This window comes from Lepus europaeus, chromosome 5 (genome assembly GCF_033115175.1).
Source record: "Lepus europaeus isolate LE1 chromosome 5, mLepTim1.pri, whole genome shotgun sequence".
NCBI classification, from domain to species: domain Eukaryota; kingdom Metazoa; phylum Chordata; class Mammalia; order Lagomorpha; family Leporidae; genus Lepus; species Lepus europaeus.
The window spans coordinates 20,397,762-20,410,918 of record NC_084831.1 but is presented as its reverse complement, the minus strand read 5'-3'; the positions used below and the strand labels follow the sequence as shown (position 1 = coordinate 20,410,918).

Below are 13,157 nucleotides of genomic sequence, written 5' to 3'. Positions count from 1 at the left end.
AACACTCGCCTCAAGGACAAGGCCTGAGACAGTGGATGTGGGATGGCGGGAACCCCTGAGCCCAGGCACAGAGCAGGATACCCACGGCCTGCCCCAGGCATGCCTGCTAGCAACCAGACCCCACTCCCCTGCCACTGCCCTAGCCAGGGGGCGGAGGTACCAGGAGACAGGAAGCGAAGGGGTGAGTGGCCACAGAGGGGAACAATGACAGGGCAGCATCAGAGTCACAGGTCTTTATTGTCCTGCTCAGGAGCCCCTCACAAAGGGACCATGGAGTGGGGGGAGGTGGGCAGCACAGGGCCCTTTGACAACTTGAGCAAGCAGCCCCTCCTGCTGACAGCACACCCACGTTTTGGATTTAAGGGATGCCACCCCCGTAGGACGTCCACAGCTGGGCCTTTTCTACAGAGGGCCACTCCGCACAAGCCAGCCCTGCCTCACCCCACCAGCCAGGCCCCAAAACCGAGTGCTGGGAGGTCCCAGCAGAGGGAGGTGAGGAGGCTGCCGGCAGGTGGGGCCCAAACTGCCCTAAGGGCAGCTGCTGGCAGGCACTGAAGGAGGGCCCAGCCAGCCCCTAGGCCCACTCCTGGGGCCCAGGCGGCCAAGGCTCCAGGACAGCTTAGATTCTCAGTGGGCCCCACCCTACCACGGAGCTAACAGCGGGGGAAGGCTCTTAACCCAGCTGCCATCTCTGCACTGCCTTGAACTTGGGGCCAAACGTCCTTCCCTCCTGGCACTGGGCTGACCCAGCAGGCAGTGGTGAGAGGAGCTCTACCGCGCAGCTGCAGCTTTTCTAACAGACGAACCAAGAGGTTGCTACAGGGGCGGGATCACGAGTCCGGGGCAGGCACAGGGCGCTTGTGACGGCTGGTGAGTGGCAGGGCAAGCGGACACCCAACCCTGTCTCACGCGCACCCTCAGCCCTTCCATCCCACCCAGCCCAGACCCATGGGTCCGAAATAGCAGGCCAACCCTGCCCGTGGGGATGAGGAGAATCTGGAACCAAAAAGGGTAGCAGCTGCCTTCTTGAGGGTCTGGTGGGCTCAGGGCCTCTGGCAGCCATCACCGCAGGTTCAAGGCCAGGCTGAAGGTGAGGACGATGCCCAGGAGAAGCAGGAAGGGCAGCCAGGTCTTTACGAAGGCTCCGACGCTGACAGGGTGAGGATAGCACGGGTGGGCACAGCCAGGTGAGCAGGTGTGTGGCTCACAAAACCATCCTCCCGGACCTCAACAGCGCTGCCGCCCCTGAGGAGGCCCCTGGGATCCCTTGGCCCCAGATTTGGTCAATCAAGAGACAGGACCCAGACACGTCTCCCCCACAGAGGGGCCGTGCCAGGTGCCGACTGACCCCTCACTGGCTGGGCAGGAGACGAGCTCAGCTCCCTGGCCTCAGTGCTCTGTCCCTAAGCACCTGTCTCTGGGAAGAGGCCTCCAGCAAGGGAACCAGGAGCTTCAGGGCGAGTGTGGGGCCACGAGTGTCCTCAGTCCACGGCCCTCACAATGGGGGCCCCCAAGGTGGGGGTGAGGACGAGAGTTGTTGGTAGAGGGCGTGGCTGGGTTCCACCCTGGCGCTGCCTCAGTCTCCGTGAACATGAACACAGTTCTGTTCTCAGGGGACCTGGACCTGCCTTCCCGCTAGTCCCCTTTTCAGAAGCTTAATGACAAGCTTAATGACAGGTAGGAGGACAGCCTGGAGGGGCAGCCAGGCCAGCTCCCAGGCTCCCGAGTCGGGGCCCTGCTGGGACACGGGCAGCTCACCCAAGTTCCCAGAGCTCCCTCTTCACCTGTGAACTGGGACAAATGCCTCCAACCCCACAAGCATCAGACAGCAGCTTCCAGGTCTGCCTGGGTCACCACTGGGTCCACCTGCCCGGAACCTCACCTCTGACAGGCCACCACGTCCTCCCATGGGGACCTACTTCTTCCCTTTGCCTGAGTAGACTCAGAGGAGCTGGGATCCTTGTCCCACCTGCCCAAGGACAGCTGCAGCGTGCAGAGGCCTCAGTGGAAGCAAGGAGCAGAGCTGGGCCTGGGACCCCCAAGTGGAGGTGGACTTTAGCACAGGGCACTCGGCTCAACATTCTAGAACCTTCACGGCTGCAACAGGCATCTGCTCTGTCCCTGCTGACTGGGGAGCAGCCCAGAGGGCCTCGTGGACAGTGTGCAAAGGGCTGCTTACCTGACGTACTTCCCATAGAGCAGGCAGAAGAAGCAGAGCGTCACCATGTTCCAGCTGGTGCTGTTGTTGTAGCGCATCAGGTTCAGGGCGAGCGCCACGTGGGAGTGGCAGTTGTCACAGCAGAGGTTGTGCTGTGGGCAGGAAAGGCTGGGTCAGGACGGCTGCAGCGGAACCTCCCTCCTGGCCCTGCCTCAGGAGAGCTGGTCCCTACCATGCGGTGCTTGTACTCCTCTGAGGCGTCGTGCACGGCCGTGTCCCACGCGTTGGGCCCGCTGGCGTAGACCTGAGCGGGGTCCAACTTCCAGTACCTGAGGAGAGAGGGACTCTGGGCGCTGGCTCAGCTCTAATGTTCTCAGAGTTCTCTCTGCCTGGTCCAGAGCTGGCTGCCAAGGCCGTGGGGTGAGCCTGACCCAGGGCAGCTAACTCCAACTCCTCAGGAGGCGCATAGTGCAATGCCAGACCTTGGGGGATGGCACTCACTTGGTCACATGGTGCTGCCGCCCGTCTCTGGCCCCCTAAGGTCAATCCTAACCCCCAAGGTGATGGCATTACGGGGATTGGTGGCGGTTTTGGGGGTGATTAGGTCATGGGTGAAGCCCCAAACGAACAGGATTAGTGCCCCGAGGGAAAGGCCAGAGAGCGCCTGGGCCCCTTCCACTGTGTGAGGCAATGAGAAGGCACGGGGGCCCTGGCCGGACACGCGATCCACTACTGCCTCGCCCGGACTTCACGGCCTCCACAAGTTTGGGTTCTAAGACACCAGCCTACGACGCTCTGCGACGGCAGCCTGAACCGACCAAGGTGAGGCGTGAGGCAGCTTCCTGAGGCAGCCAGGCAGACGGGAGGGGCGTGCTCCGGGCAGAAGGGACACTGTGCACTCGGTGAGAGGTGAGACCCTGCCACGTGTCCCAGAGTCTCCTGCTGGAGTGTTCAGGAGAGGTGGCAGAAGGCAGGGGGGGCACAGTGGGAGAGACGCCAGGGCAGCTGACTGCTGGTCCCCAGGTCGGGCGAGAACTGGTGCTGCAGGCAGTGCTACGCCCCCGTGGGCCCTTGCCCGGGAGCACTGGGAGGTCAGTGCGCCCTGGCTGCTGGGCGGGGAGGGGCTGCTCAGGGCTCCTGCCTGGGGAAGGACTTCCTTAAAACTGTCTTTGAAAAGCAGGCTGGGGGCTGGCGCTGTGGCGTAGCAGGTAAAGCAGCCTCCTGCAGTGCCAGCACCCTATATGGGCGCCGGTTCTAGTCCCGGTTGCTCCTCTTCCAACCCAGCTCTCTGCTATGGCCTGGGAAAGCAGAAGATGGCCCAAGTACTTGGCCACTAGCACCCACGTGGGAGACCTGGAAGAAGCTCCTGGCTGCTGGCTAAGGATCAGCCTAGCTCCGGCCTTTGGTGCCACTTGGGGAGTGAACCACTGGAGGGAAGACCTCTCTCTCTCTGTATCCGCTTCTCTGTAATTTTGCCTTGCAAATAAATAAATAAAATAAATCTTTAAAAAAAAAAAAATAAAAAAGGTAGCCTGGCCGCTCACTCCTGGCCCAGACCCGTGGCCCACGTTTCCAGCAGCTGAGGAAGACAGAACAGGGCTGGGAGCCGTGCTGCGAGCTGGTTCTGCCACGAGGGTCACCACCTCCTCCTCAGCCCCGGCGCCCTGGTGCACCCTTGGGCGACAGGGCACTGGACGCTTTTCTGAGAATACTGACGGCTGATGCATTGTCACCAGGCCTGCAGCTGAGTCCTGCAGGCTGAAAAAAACGAGGTCCCCAACTAAAGCAGCACTACCCCCCCGAGGCCTGACTGCCTCCCTGAACGCTTCCAGTGCCCCCTCCCAGGGGCAGGAGTGAGTCTGGGCTGTGGAGGGCCAGGCGTGGGCATGAACGCCAGACCCAGTCTCTTCCCGTTCCTTACCCTGGCCTGGGGTCAAAAGCATGACCTGCAGAGCTGAGGCAAGGCCTGGATGGGCCACAGGCAAAGGCCTGAGCCAGGACTGGCACAGCAGGTGCCAGCACAGGGCTGCTCTGCTGTGGCACACCTGGCCCTCCCTCCCCTCCACACCCCTTCCTCAGGGTGTTGGCCCTGGTGTACCCCAGCAGGCCTGGTCTGGCCCAGGCAGGAGGAAGCCAGCCTTGGGGCCGGTCGCACGGGTGCTCGTCACTTACTTGGCAGGCTTTCCAAAGGCCATGTTGTCTTCCTGTTAAGAGACAAGAGCAGAGGTCAGCAGGAAACCCACATCCAGGTGGATGACAAACCTGGGTCAGTGGCTGAAGCGGAGGGACACGGATGGCAGTATGCCTGGCACGGGCGGGAGCGAGGCTCAGGCCTGCTCGGGGCTGCCATGGCATCCGAAGAGCCGATCGGGGCTCCTCTGAGGGCAGAAGTACACAGGGCACCGCACTGGAGGCCGCAGCCTGGGCTCCTGTCACCTCCACCTCGCCCTCTGTCTGGCACCCAGGGACTTCTCTTGCCCTTCTCTTGTTTTTCCTGGTATTCTGGTCACTCTTCTCTGACACTCAGTCACGGGCAGATGGTTCCTTTCAGCAGCCCACATGGAGCCAATCTCTGTGGGTGGAGCCTCTGAGCACGCCAGGGGCTTCTGGGCCTCCAGAGACTTCTTGTGGGGGCGACTCGGCAGCCAAGTCCCAAACTCCCCACATAAGACCTGGGGATTGGGGAGTTATGCGCAGTTGGACTGAGGGTCAGAATCAGGGAGACCCTGCACACAGAGCTGGTCCAAGAGGAATTACTCCCTCCCACACCCCCCAAAAAACAGGTAGTGAAAGCAGTGTGTGTGAAAGCGTTTTCAAGTGCCAAGTGACAGACTTCTGCTGTGCTGAGACGATCGTGACACCTATTAATATAAACCCACGGGTGCCTCCTCTCCTTCATTCCAGCCTCTGGCACCTGGACACAGGCAAATGGTGCATGCATGCTCATCAGAAACTAGCCGGGGGGGGGGGGGCAGGCCTGGTCCATCCCAGGGGAACAGGGCACCCCCTCTTCTCTGCAGCCATCCCCAGGGAACCATGTCAGCCTCCACTGCCGCCCGCGGTGACTCCCACCTTCTGAAGGTCCAGAGATGTGCTTCCTGGATGGTCTGACTCTCCATTCTTGCCTCTAACCCCTACCCATGTCTCCATACCCCAGGGGTGGGGGCAAGGGCTAGGGCAGTTACTTAAGAATCCTTCTGGCCACAGTGCCCTCCCGGCCTGTCCTGGAGGCGAGAGAAGGGGGAGAGGGTCACACGCTGGGGAGGGCCACAGGGCCGGGGGCTGGGGCTCTGTGTTGTCTGTGACTCCTGGATCGGGAAGATAGGAAGACAGGAAGCCTCCCTCATTAGCCCTGGACCCCTCCAGAGGGGCTGAAGGGACTCACTGAGACGAAGTAGGGGCCAGCAAAGTCCCGGATGACTCCTGTGGATGTGCAGATGCCCATGTGGCCAATGATGGGGAAAAACCACCTGCAGGGAAGGACAAGGAAGGGACGGGTCAGGGTCTTCAGCCAGTCAGACACTGGAGACATCCCAAGAGGAAGTACGCGAACACGCGCTGTGGGATGAGTGTCTGCCGCAGGTGTCCCCAGCGGCAGCTGCGGATGACTGTCCAAGGGGACAGCAATGTGAAGAACCCCCCACTCCACCCCAGGATAGCCGGAGCTGACAGAACAACACTGAACGGACGGGGGAATGAGAGCACCCAGTCCCCACCTCTGGGAAGTGAACCAGCAGATGCGAGACCTGTTTCTTTCTCCTCACTCTGCCTTTCAAATTAAAAAAAGTGGGAAACATTTGCCAAAACTAATTGAATTGTACTTTTTTTGAGTGAATTTCTTTCTTTTTTTTTTTTTTTAAGAGTTACAGAGAGGCCGGCGCTGTGGCTTAACAGGCTAATCCTCCGCCTTGCGGCGCCAGCACACTGGGTTCTAGTCCCGGTTGGGGCGCCGGATTCTATCCCGGTTGCCCCTCTTCCAGGCCAGCTCTCTGCTATGGCCCGGGAAGGCAGTGGAGGATGGCCCAAGTGGTTGGGCCCTGCACCCGCATGGGAGACCAGGAGAAGCACCTGGCTCCTGGCTTCGGATCAGCGAGATGCGCCGGCCACAGCGGCCATTGGAGGGTGAACCAACGGCAAAAGGAAGACCTTCCTCTCTGTCTCTCTCTCTCACTATCCACTCTGCCTGTCAAAAAACAAACAAACGAACAAAAAAAAGAGTTACAGAGAGCAAGAGACAGAGAGAGAGAGAGGTCTTCCATCCACTGGTTCACTCCCCAATTGCTGCAATCATCAGAGCTTCGCCGATCCGAAGCCAGGAGCCAGGAGCTTCTGGGTTTCCCATGTGGGTGGAGGAGCCCAAGACTTGGCCCATCCTCCACTTCTTTCCCAGGAGCATTAGCAGGGAGTGGGATTGGAAGTGGAGCAGCAGGAATCAAACCAGTACCCATAGGGATGCTGGCGCTGCAGGCTGGGACTTTAATCTTCTGCACCATGGCACCAGCCCCTGAACTGTACTCTTAACGTGTACATCTTATTGAATGCAAATGATGTTTTAATAGAGATGATTAGAAAATAACTAGAAATAATTCATAGGTCCAACAGTAAAATAGGTAAGTAAACTGTAGTACTCATATATGAAATAACACATAACAAGTGAAACTTGTGCTACATACAACAGACTCTCAGAGATGTGAGGCTGAGTGAGAGAAAACTTACTCAAATACTACATAATGTAGTATTTCATCTATACAAAGTTCAAGCGGAGATAAAACTAGGGGTGGGCACTGTGACAGGGCAGGCAAAGCTGCTGCTAGGATCCTGTTTCCCATATCAGAGCACCACTTTGAGTTCCAGCTGCTCAGTTTCCAATCCAGCTTCTTGCTAATGCATCCTGGGAAGGCAGTGGATGATGGCTCAAGTACTTGGGTTCCTGCCACCCACACAGGTGACTCAGATAGGAGCTCCTGGCTCCCAGGAACTGGAGTGGCCTGGTCTGGCCCTGGCTGTTGTGGTCATTTGGTCAGTAAATAGAGGATTTCTCTCTGGCTCTCCTCTGTCAGTCTGCCTTTCAAATGAATAAATCTCAAAAAAAGAGAAAAGAAAAGGCAAAACTAACCTATAACTAGAGATCAAAAGTGAAGTTGTCGGGGCCGGAGCCGTGGCGTAGCTGGTAAAGCCACCATCTGTGCTGCCAGGATCCCATATGGATGCTGGTTCGGGTCCTGGCTGCTCCTCTTTCAATCCAGCTCTCTGCTATGGCCTGGGAAAGCAGTGGAAGATGGCCCAGGGGCTTGGGCCCCTGCACCCACATGGGAGACCAGGAGAAGTTCCTGGCTCCTGGCTTCAGCTTGGCCCTGCTTCAGCCATTGTAACCATCTGGGCAGTGAACCAGTGGATGGAAGACCTCTCTCTCTAACTCTACTATTCAAATAAAATCTTAAAAAAAAAAAAGAGAGAGAGAGAGAGAGATTGTCCTTGGAGAACTGGCTGAGGGTGTACAAGGGGTCTACTGGGTCCTGGAAATGAGCTCGCCACCTGTGCACATACTAGTTACACGATGTACACAGAGCTGCACACTGACAATTTGTGCACCTTGCACTATACCTTACATGGGGCCAGCACTGTGGCACAGCAGGTTAAGCAAGCCGACAGTGCTGGCATCCCATATGGGCACTGGTTTGAGTCCTGGCTGCTCTACTTCCAATCCAGCTCCCTGCTGATGTACCTGGGAAAGCAGTGAAGGATTGGCCAAGTTCTTGGGCCCCTGCACCTCATGTGGGAAACCTGGAGGAAGCTCCTGTCCACTGGGTTCAGCCTGCCACAGCCCTGGCCATTGCAGCCATTTAGGGAGTGAATCAGCGGGAGGATCTCTCTTGGTCTCTCCCTCTCTCTGTAACTTTGCCTTTCAAATAAAATAAATCTTAAAAAAAAAAAAATTATTGGGGCCAGTGCTGTGGTGCAGCAGGTAAAGCTGTTGCCTGCAGTGTTGGCATCCCATGTGGGCACCGGTTCGAGTCCTGGCTGCTCCACTTTCAATCCAGCTCTCTGCTATGGCCTGGGAAAGCAGCAGAAGATGGCCCAAGTCCATGGGCTTCTAAACCCACGTAGGAGACCTGGAAGAAGCTCCTGGCTCCTGGCTTTGGATTGGCAAAGCTCTGGCCATTGCGGCCAACTGAGGAGTGAACCAGTGGATGGAAGACCTTTCTCTCTCTGTGTAACTTTTTCAAATAAAATAAATATATACATATTTTAAGTTATATTTCATTAAGAAAGTTTAAGGGCCGACATTGTGGCATTGTAAGTAAAGCCACCACTTGAGACACTGGCATCCCATAATGGGAGCCAGTTCATGCCCCGGCTTCTTCACTTCCAATCCAGCTCCTTGCTAATGGCCTGAGAAAAGCAGCAGATGGAAGACCTCTCTGTCTCTCCCTTTCTCTGTAACTCTTTCAAAATAAATAAACAAATCTTTAAAAAAAAAAATTCAGAGGTTGCATAAGGAAGTGAAGAAACAGTATGTGCAAGAGTAGAGATCAGAACAAAAGCACGGTACATTCCAGGAATTAAAAGGTCACTTTTTTTTTTTTAGCAGCCACGGGCATTAAAGAACATCCCCTCCCCAATCTCAGATGGACCCCATTATGCAATACATAGGAACCTCAGATCTGTCTGTAGCCCGAGAACCATGGCCCTTACAGGGCTGGGTGCTAGAGAGCCTGGCCCAGCTGGAGAAGGTCTCCCCAGGCTACAGTCCTGGTGTCAAGGACACCCGAACATGAGCACAAAGCAGCCAGGGAGGTGGTGCGCTCAGGGAAGCTGGTATATGGCACTGGGTGGAGTCAGCAGACTTCACAGAGAGCGACTTTTAACCTTGACCTGTGAAAGCACAGGGTATCAATAAGCAGCAAACAAAACCCCAGAGCAGTAAGGGGGTTGCCTGTCTCTGGAGGATGGGATGGGGAGAGGTGTGGTGGGCAGGAGGGAAGCCGGCTCAGAGGCTGCTGCTGCAGCCAGGCAGATGGTGGTGGTCCTGACCACAGTGCCGCTGGTGAGTGGGCGAGAAGCCACAGATTCAAAGATCTTGAATGGGAAGACTGGGCTGGCTCATATAATTGACAGGCTCGAGGTCTTCCAGGCCTGGAGTTTGCACATCTGACAGGACAGTGGCACTAGAACCAGAACCCAGGACAGAGTCAGCATCCAGTCCTGCAGTTTTTATTCATAGCAGAGGCTATTATCTGGCTTTCCAGGCAGTTATCCACATCTCTGGTGGGGGTGGGGTCCCCTCGCCCCAACCATGACAGAGGGCACCTTGCACCACGTCCGTTCCTAGCACTGCGCCACGTCCTCAAAAGTGACCTCACCTGTTTCTCGCTCCCCCTTGCTGGAGGGGGAGTCGCTGTGAGGGGCACAGCCCTCTGATGGGGGCGTGGTGCCTTACCCATCTTGCTCTCTTGACCTCCTGAGCAGAGATCTGAATAGAAATGCGCACAAGCTGCCTTGGCTCAAATGACTGGCAACAGTGGGGCCTTCACATCACATTGCTACCAGTTCTCTGCGGAGCAGAGGACCACGCCACACACGGCATTTCTGAGAACGGGGAATGGCCAGAGATCTCAGGGTAGCAAGGCAGGTTTCAGCGGGAGCATCCCTCCCAATCACCTTCACATGACATTTCATTTTCCTCCTAACACAGGTCACTATGAGCTCTCTCTTTAGAGCTTGTGCTTAAAACCTAATCCTCTCCTCCTGACTCAGACACAAGTGCCAGCACCATACCTGCTTCCTGCACCACAGGATCCTCTTATCTCATCCAGAACTATCCGGGCACATGGGAGTCTTAGCAAATGTGCTAAACACACGCTGAATGAATTAACACACTTTCATAAATATTTTTAGAGGACCCAGACTTGGATGCTCTTAAGCAAGTGCAAATGCATGTGAAAGCACAAAACAATTCAATTATTTTAACACAATAAAAAGATTAAAGTCATTTTAGGACCAGCAACATATAAAGCCTAAAAAACCTGCCTCCATCCTTCTCCACACCACCATCTGGCTGTTTTTGATGGGGGAGCAAATCCACCCCACCGGCTGAGGGGGGTAAGATGCGGTCGGAAAAGAGCAGGTTACCGGCAGAAGGCAGAGTCGGGCATGCCTTTGCTATGGGAATGTGAACCTGACCAGCACGCTGAAAGCTGTAAGAAGGTCAGCCGAAGACAGTCTGACTGTGAACCTGGCTGTGAAGTCAGAGAAAATGGGTGTCAGAGCTTCGCAAACTGTCCAGCAGCTGAGGAGTGGCTGTCACCGGCTGTCAAGGCGAGGCAGGAGGGCACGTCACCTCCCCCCACCCAGAGGCTTCTTGCTGAAAGGCTGCAAGAAGTACCCCCTGCGGGCTGGCGGGCCAGCGCGGTGGCACAGTGGGTAAAGCCACCGCCTGCAGTGCCGGTATCCCATATGGGTTCCGGTTCGAGTCCCGGCTGCTCCGCTTCCAACTCCGCTCTTTGGTATCGTCTGAGAAAGCAGTGGAGGATGGCCCAAGTGCCTGGGCCCCTGCACCCAATGGGAGACCAGGAAGAAGCTCCTGGCTTCAGATCGGTCCAGTTTCAGCTGTTGCTGCCATTTGGGGAGTGAACCAGCGGATGGAAAACTTTTCTCTCTCTTTCTCTCTCTAACTCTGCCTTTCAAATAAATAAATACCTTAAAAAAGAAAAAAAGGAACCCCCCCACATGACACAGCCTGATGCACAGGAAGAACGCTGGTATGGAGGCGGAACCCCTCGGACCTAAGCCCCCTTTGCAGTTGAGATGCTATGTGGGACAGGGGGTTGGACTCCCAGATGCCCGGAGGCGGCGTGGCCCCAACCAAACCCACCCTTGTTTCCAGGTCCAGCAGGATGTGAGCATCTGCTCAATGAATGAATACGCCAGTGAATGAATGAAGAGCCCTCCTCCTCCCCTGTACGCCCGCAGCTGCTGAGCCTCCCAGCCACCCGACCTTTCCCGCCAGCCTGCAATCGTGCAGCCACCAGCGGAAACCGGCACCGCGCGAGCGGCGAGTTCTGGTGACCGGACGAGGTGTGCGGGCCGGACCCCCGCCAAGGGCTTGCTGTGGGTCCGAGGGAGGCCGGGCCCACCCGAGGACGCCGCGCTAGCCTCGCCTTTCCCCGGACCTTCTTGGTCCCCGGGCGGACGCCGGAGGAGACTCACGTGAGCACCGGGATGGGCGTCCACACGACGCAGTAAGGGAAGCGGCTCCGCTCCACGTCCATGGCGACGCCGCCGGAGCCCTGGTACTGCTTCATGTCCGTCTCGGCCGCCGTCGGAACCTCCACTTCCGCCATCCCGGGCGGGGGTGGTGGCGGCGGCGACAGGAGCGGAGAACTCCCTTCCGCTTCCGCCATGCTGTGCGCGCCCCGCCCCGGCCCGCCCCTGCTCCGGCGACGCTCGGCCCCGTGGCGTCACTTCCTGGAGGAGGGGTCCGCCCGCTTGGCCTTCCCCCCGGGAATTGGAGCCGCGTCCGTCTGGGCCCGGCCAGGCTCTCCCGGGCCCTCGGTACCTGCCCAGGCCCGCGTCTTTGCGCGGCGGCCGAGCGGATGCCCTCAGGCTGCTCGCAGTCAGGCGCCGGAGACCCGCCAAGAACGCTCGGGCTCAGGGCGTCGAGGGCTCCTAGGAGCTGTGGTACCGGGTTTATGTACTGAGCACCTGTTAGGTGCCAAGCACTGGCCATACGTTGTTTCTGACCCCCACGCTGATTAGACGTGCGAGTGTAGGCGTTAGCCTGCGGCAGGTGGGCTGAAGGCTCAGGAGGCGAAGCCAGCGGCCAGGGCTGAACCCCAAGTCTTTCCATTTGCCTTGCTCCTTTCGTTCCTGGCCTCACGAGGCAGTGGTAGCACGAGGGCAGATGAGAGTGTGTGTGTGTGTGTGTGTGTGTGTGTGAGAGAGAGAGAGAGAGAGAGAGAGAATGTGTGTCTCTTACTGGAAGACGCAGGAGCTGAGTCTTGATGTTTGCCAGGTGGGGCGTGCCCGACAGTGCCTGGCTGGAGCAAATCACAAACCTTAGATGCGAGTCCCATCCCTTCCTTGTACAAACGGGAAAGCTGAGCTCAGGGAAGTTCATCGTCACAGCCATACTCAGAAAGAGGCCGTGTGCAGACCTTTTTGGGTCTTTTAAGGGATGCCAAAACAGCCCAAGGCCATCTTGGGGCCGTGGGGAGGGGAGTGGGGCCGGCAGGAAGGCCACAGGAGGGTGTGGACGCGACCCCCCAGGAGGTGGGAGCTGCGCCTTCCTTCCCTTGGATTACCGCCCCCCCCCCCCCCCAACACCAAGGCAGGTCTGCAGAAGACCTGTTGTGTTGCTTTAACCTGCGCCTTTGGGATGTGTGTCTGCTATGGAAATTCAAGCTCCCGAATTCAGTAGCTAGCACAGTTCTGCAGGGCGGACTCCCACTAGGTGTTGATTGAGGTATCAAACAAAAATGGATTTTTTAATAAAGACCTTTCAGATACCACAGCTGAAATGAACTTGACCCACTCCCAACTCGCCGAGCATGGCTGTAGCCCTCCTGTGACCCCACGCTGTGTGCGGGCATTGATGGGCATCAGCCAGCACGGAGCACAGGCCATGCCGTCTAAGATTGCTGAGGGGTAGATCACATATTCTTTTTTTTTTTTTTTGAGATTTATTTATTTATTTGAAAGGCAGTTACAGACGAAAAGAGGCTGGTTCTCTCCCCAAATGGCCACAACGGCTGGAGCTGGGTTGATCAGGAGCAGGAGCTTCTTCCGGGTCTCCATGTGGGTGCAGGGGCCCAAGCACTTGGACTCTCTTCCACTGCTCTCTTAGGCCACGGCCTGGATCGGAAGTGGAGCAGCTGGGACACTAACCGGCGCCCATATGGGATGCCGGCACTGCAGGCGGAGGCTTAGCCCACTACGCCACAGCACCAGCCCCACATCACTTCTTGATTGTTGCTGCAGCTGGCCTAGTCTCTTCTGG

At 57.3% G+C, this 13,157-nt stretch overlaps 1 protein-coding gene across 2 annotated transcripts; it reads right to left on the bottom strand.

Moving 5' to 3' along the window:
• Positions 1–218: 218 nt before the first annotated feature.
• TMEM222 (transmembrane protein 222) lies at positions 219–11,572 on the bottom strand. Of its 2 annotated transcripts, none has more exons than XM_062190727.1 (6): positions 11,369–11,572; positions 5,544–5,628; positions 4,331–4,362; positions 2,391–2,487; positions 2,180–2,310; positions 219–1,150 (listed from the first exon to the last, which is right to left on the bottom strand). In XM_062190727.1, exons 1-6 carry the CDS (start codon positions 11,560–11,562, stop codon positions 1,063–1,065), a joined length of 627 nt encoding a protein of 208 aa, XP_062046711.1. In that variant the 5' UTR covers positions 11,563–11,572; the 3' UTR covers positions 219–1,062. The 2 variants fall into 2 exon arrangements, with proteins under 2 accessions (XP_062046711.1, XP_062046712.1); XM_062190728.1 differs by having other exon boundaries at positions 2,189–2,310.
• Between the last annotated feature and the right edge of the window lie 1,585 nt (positions 11,573–13,157).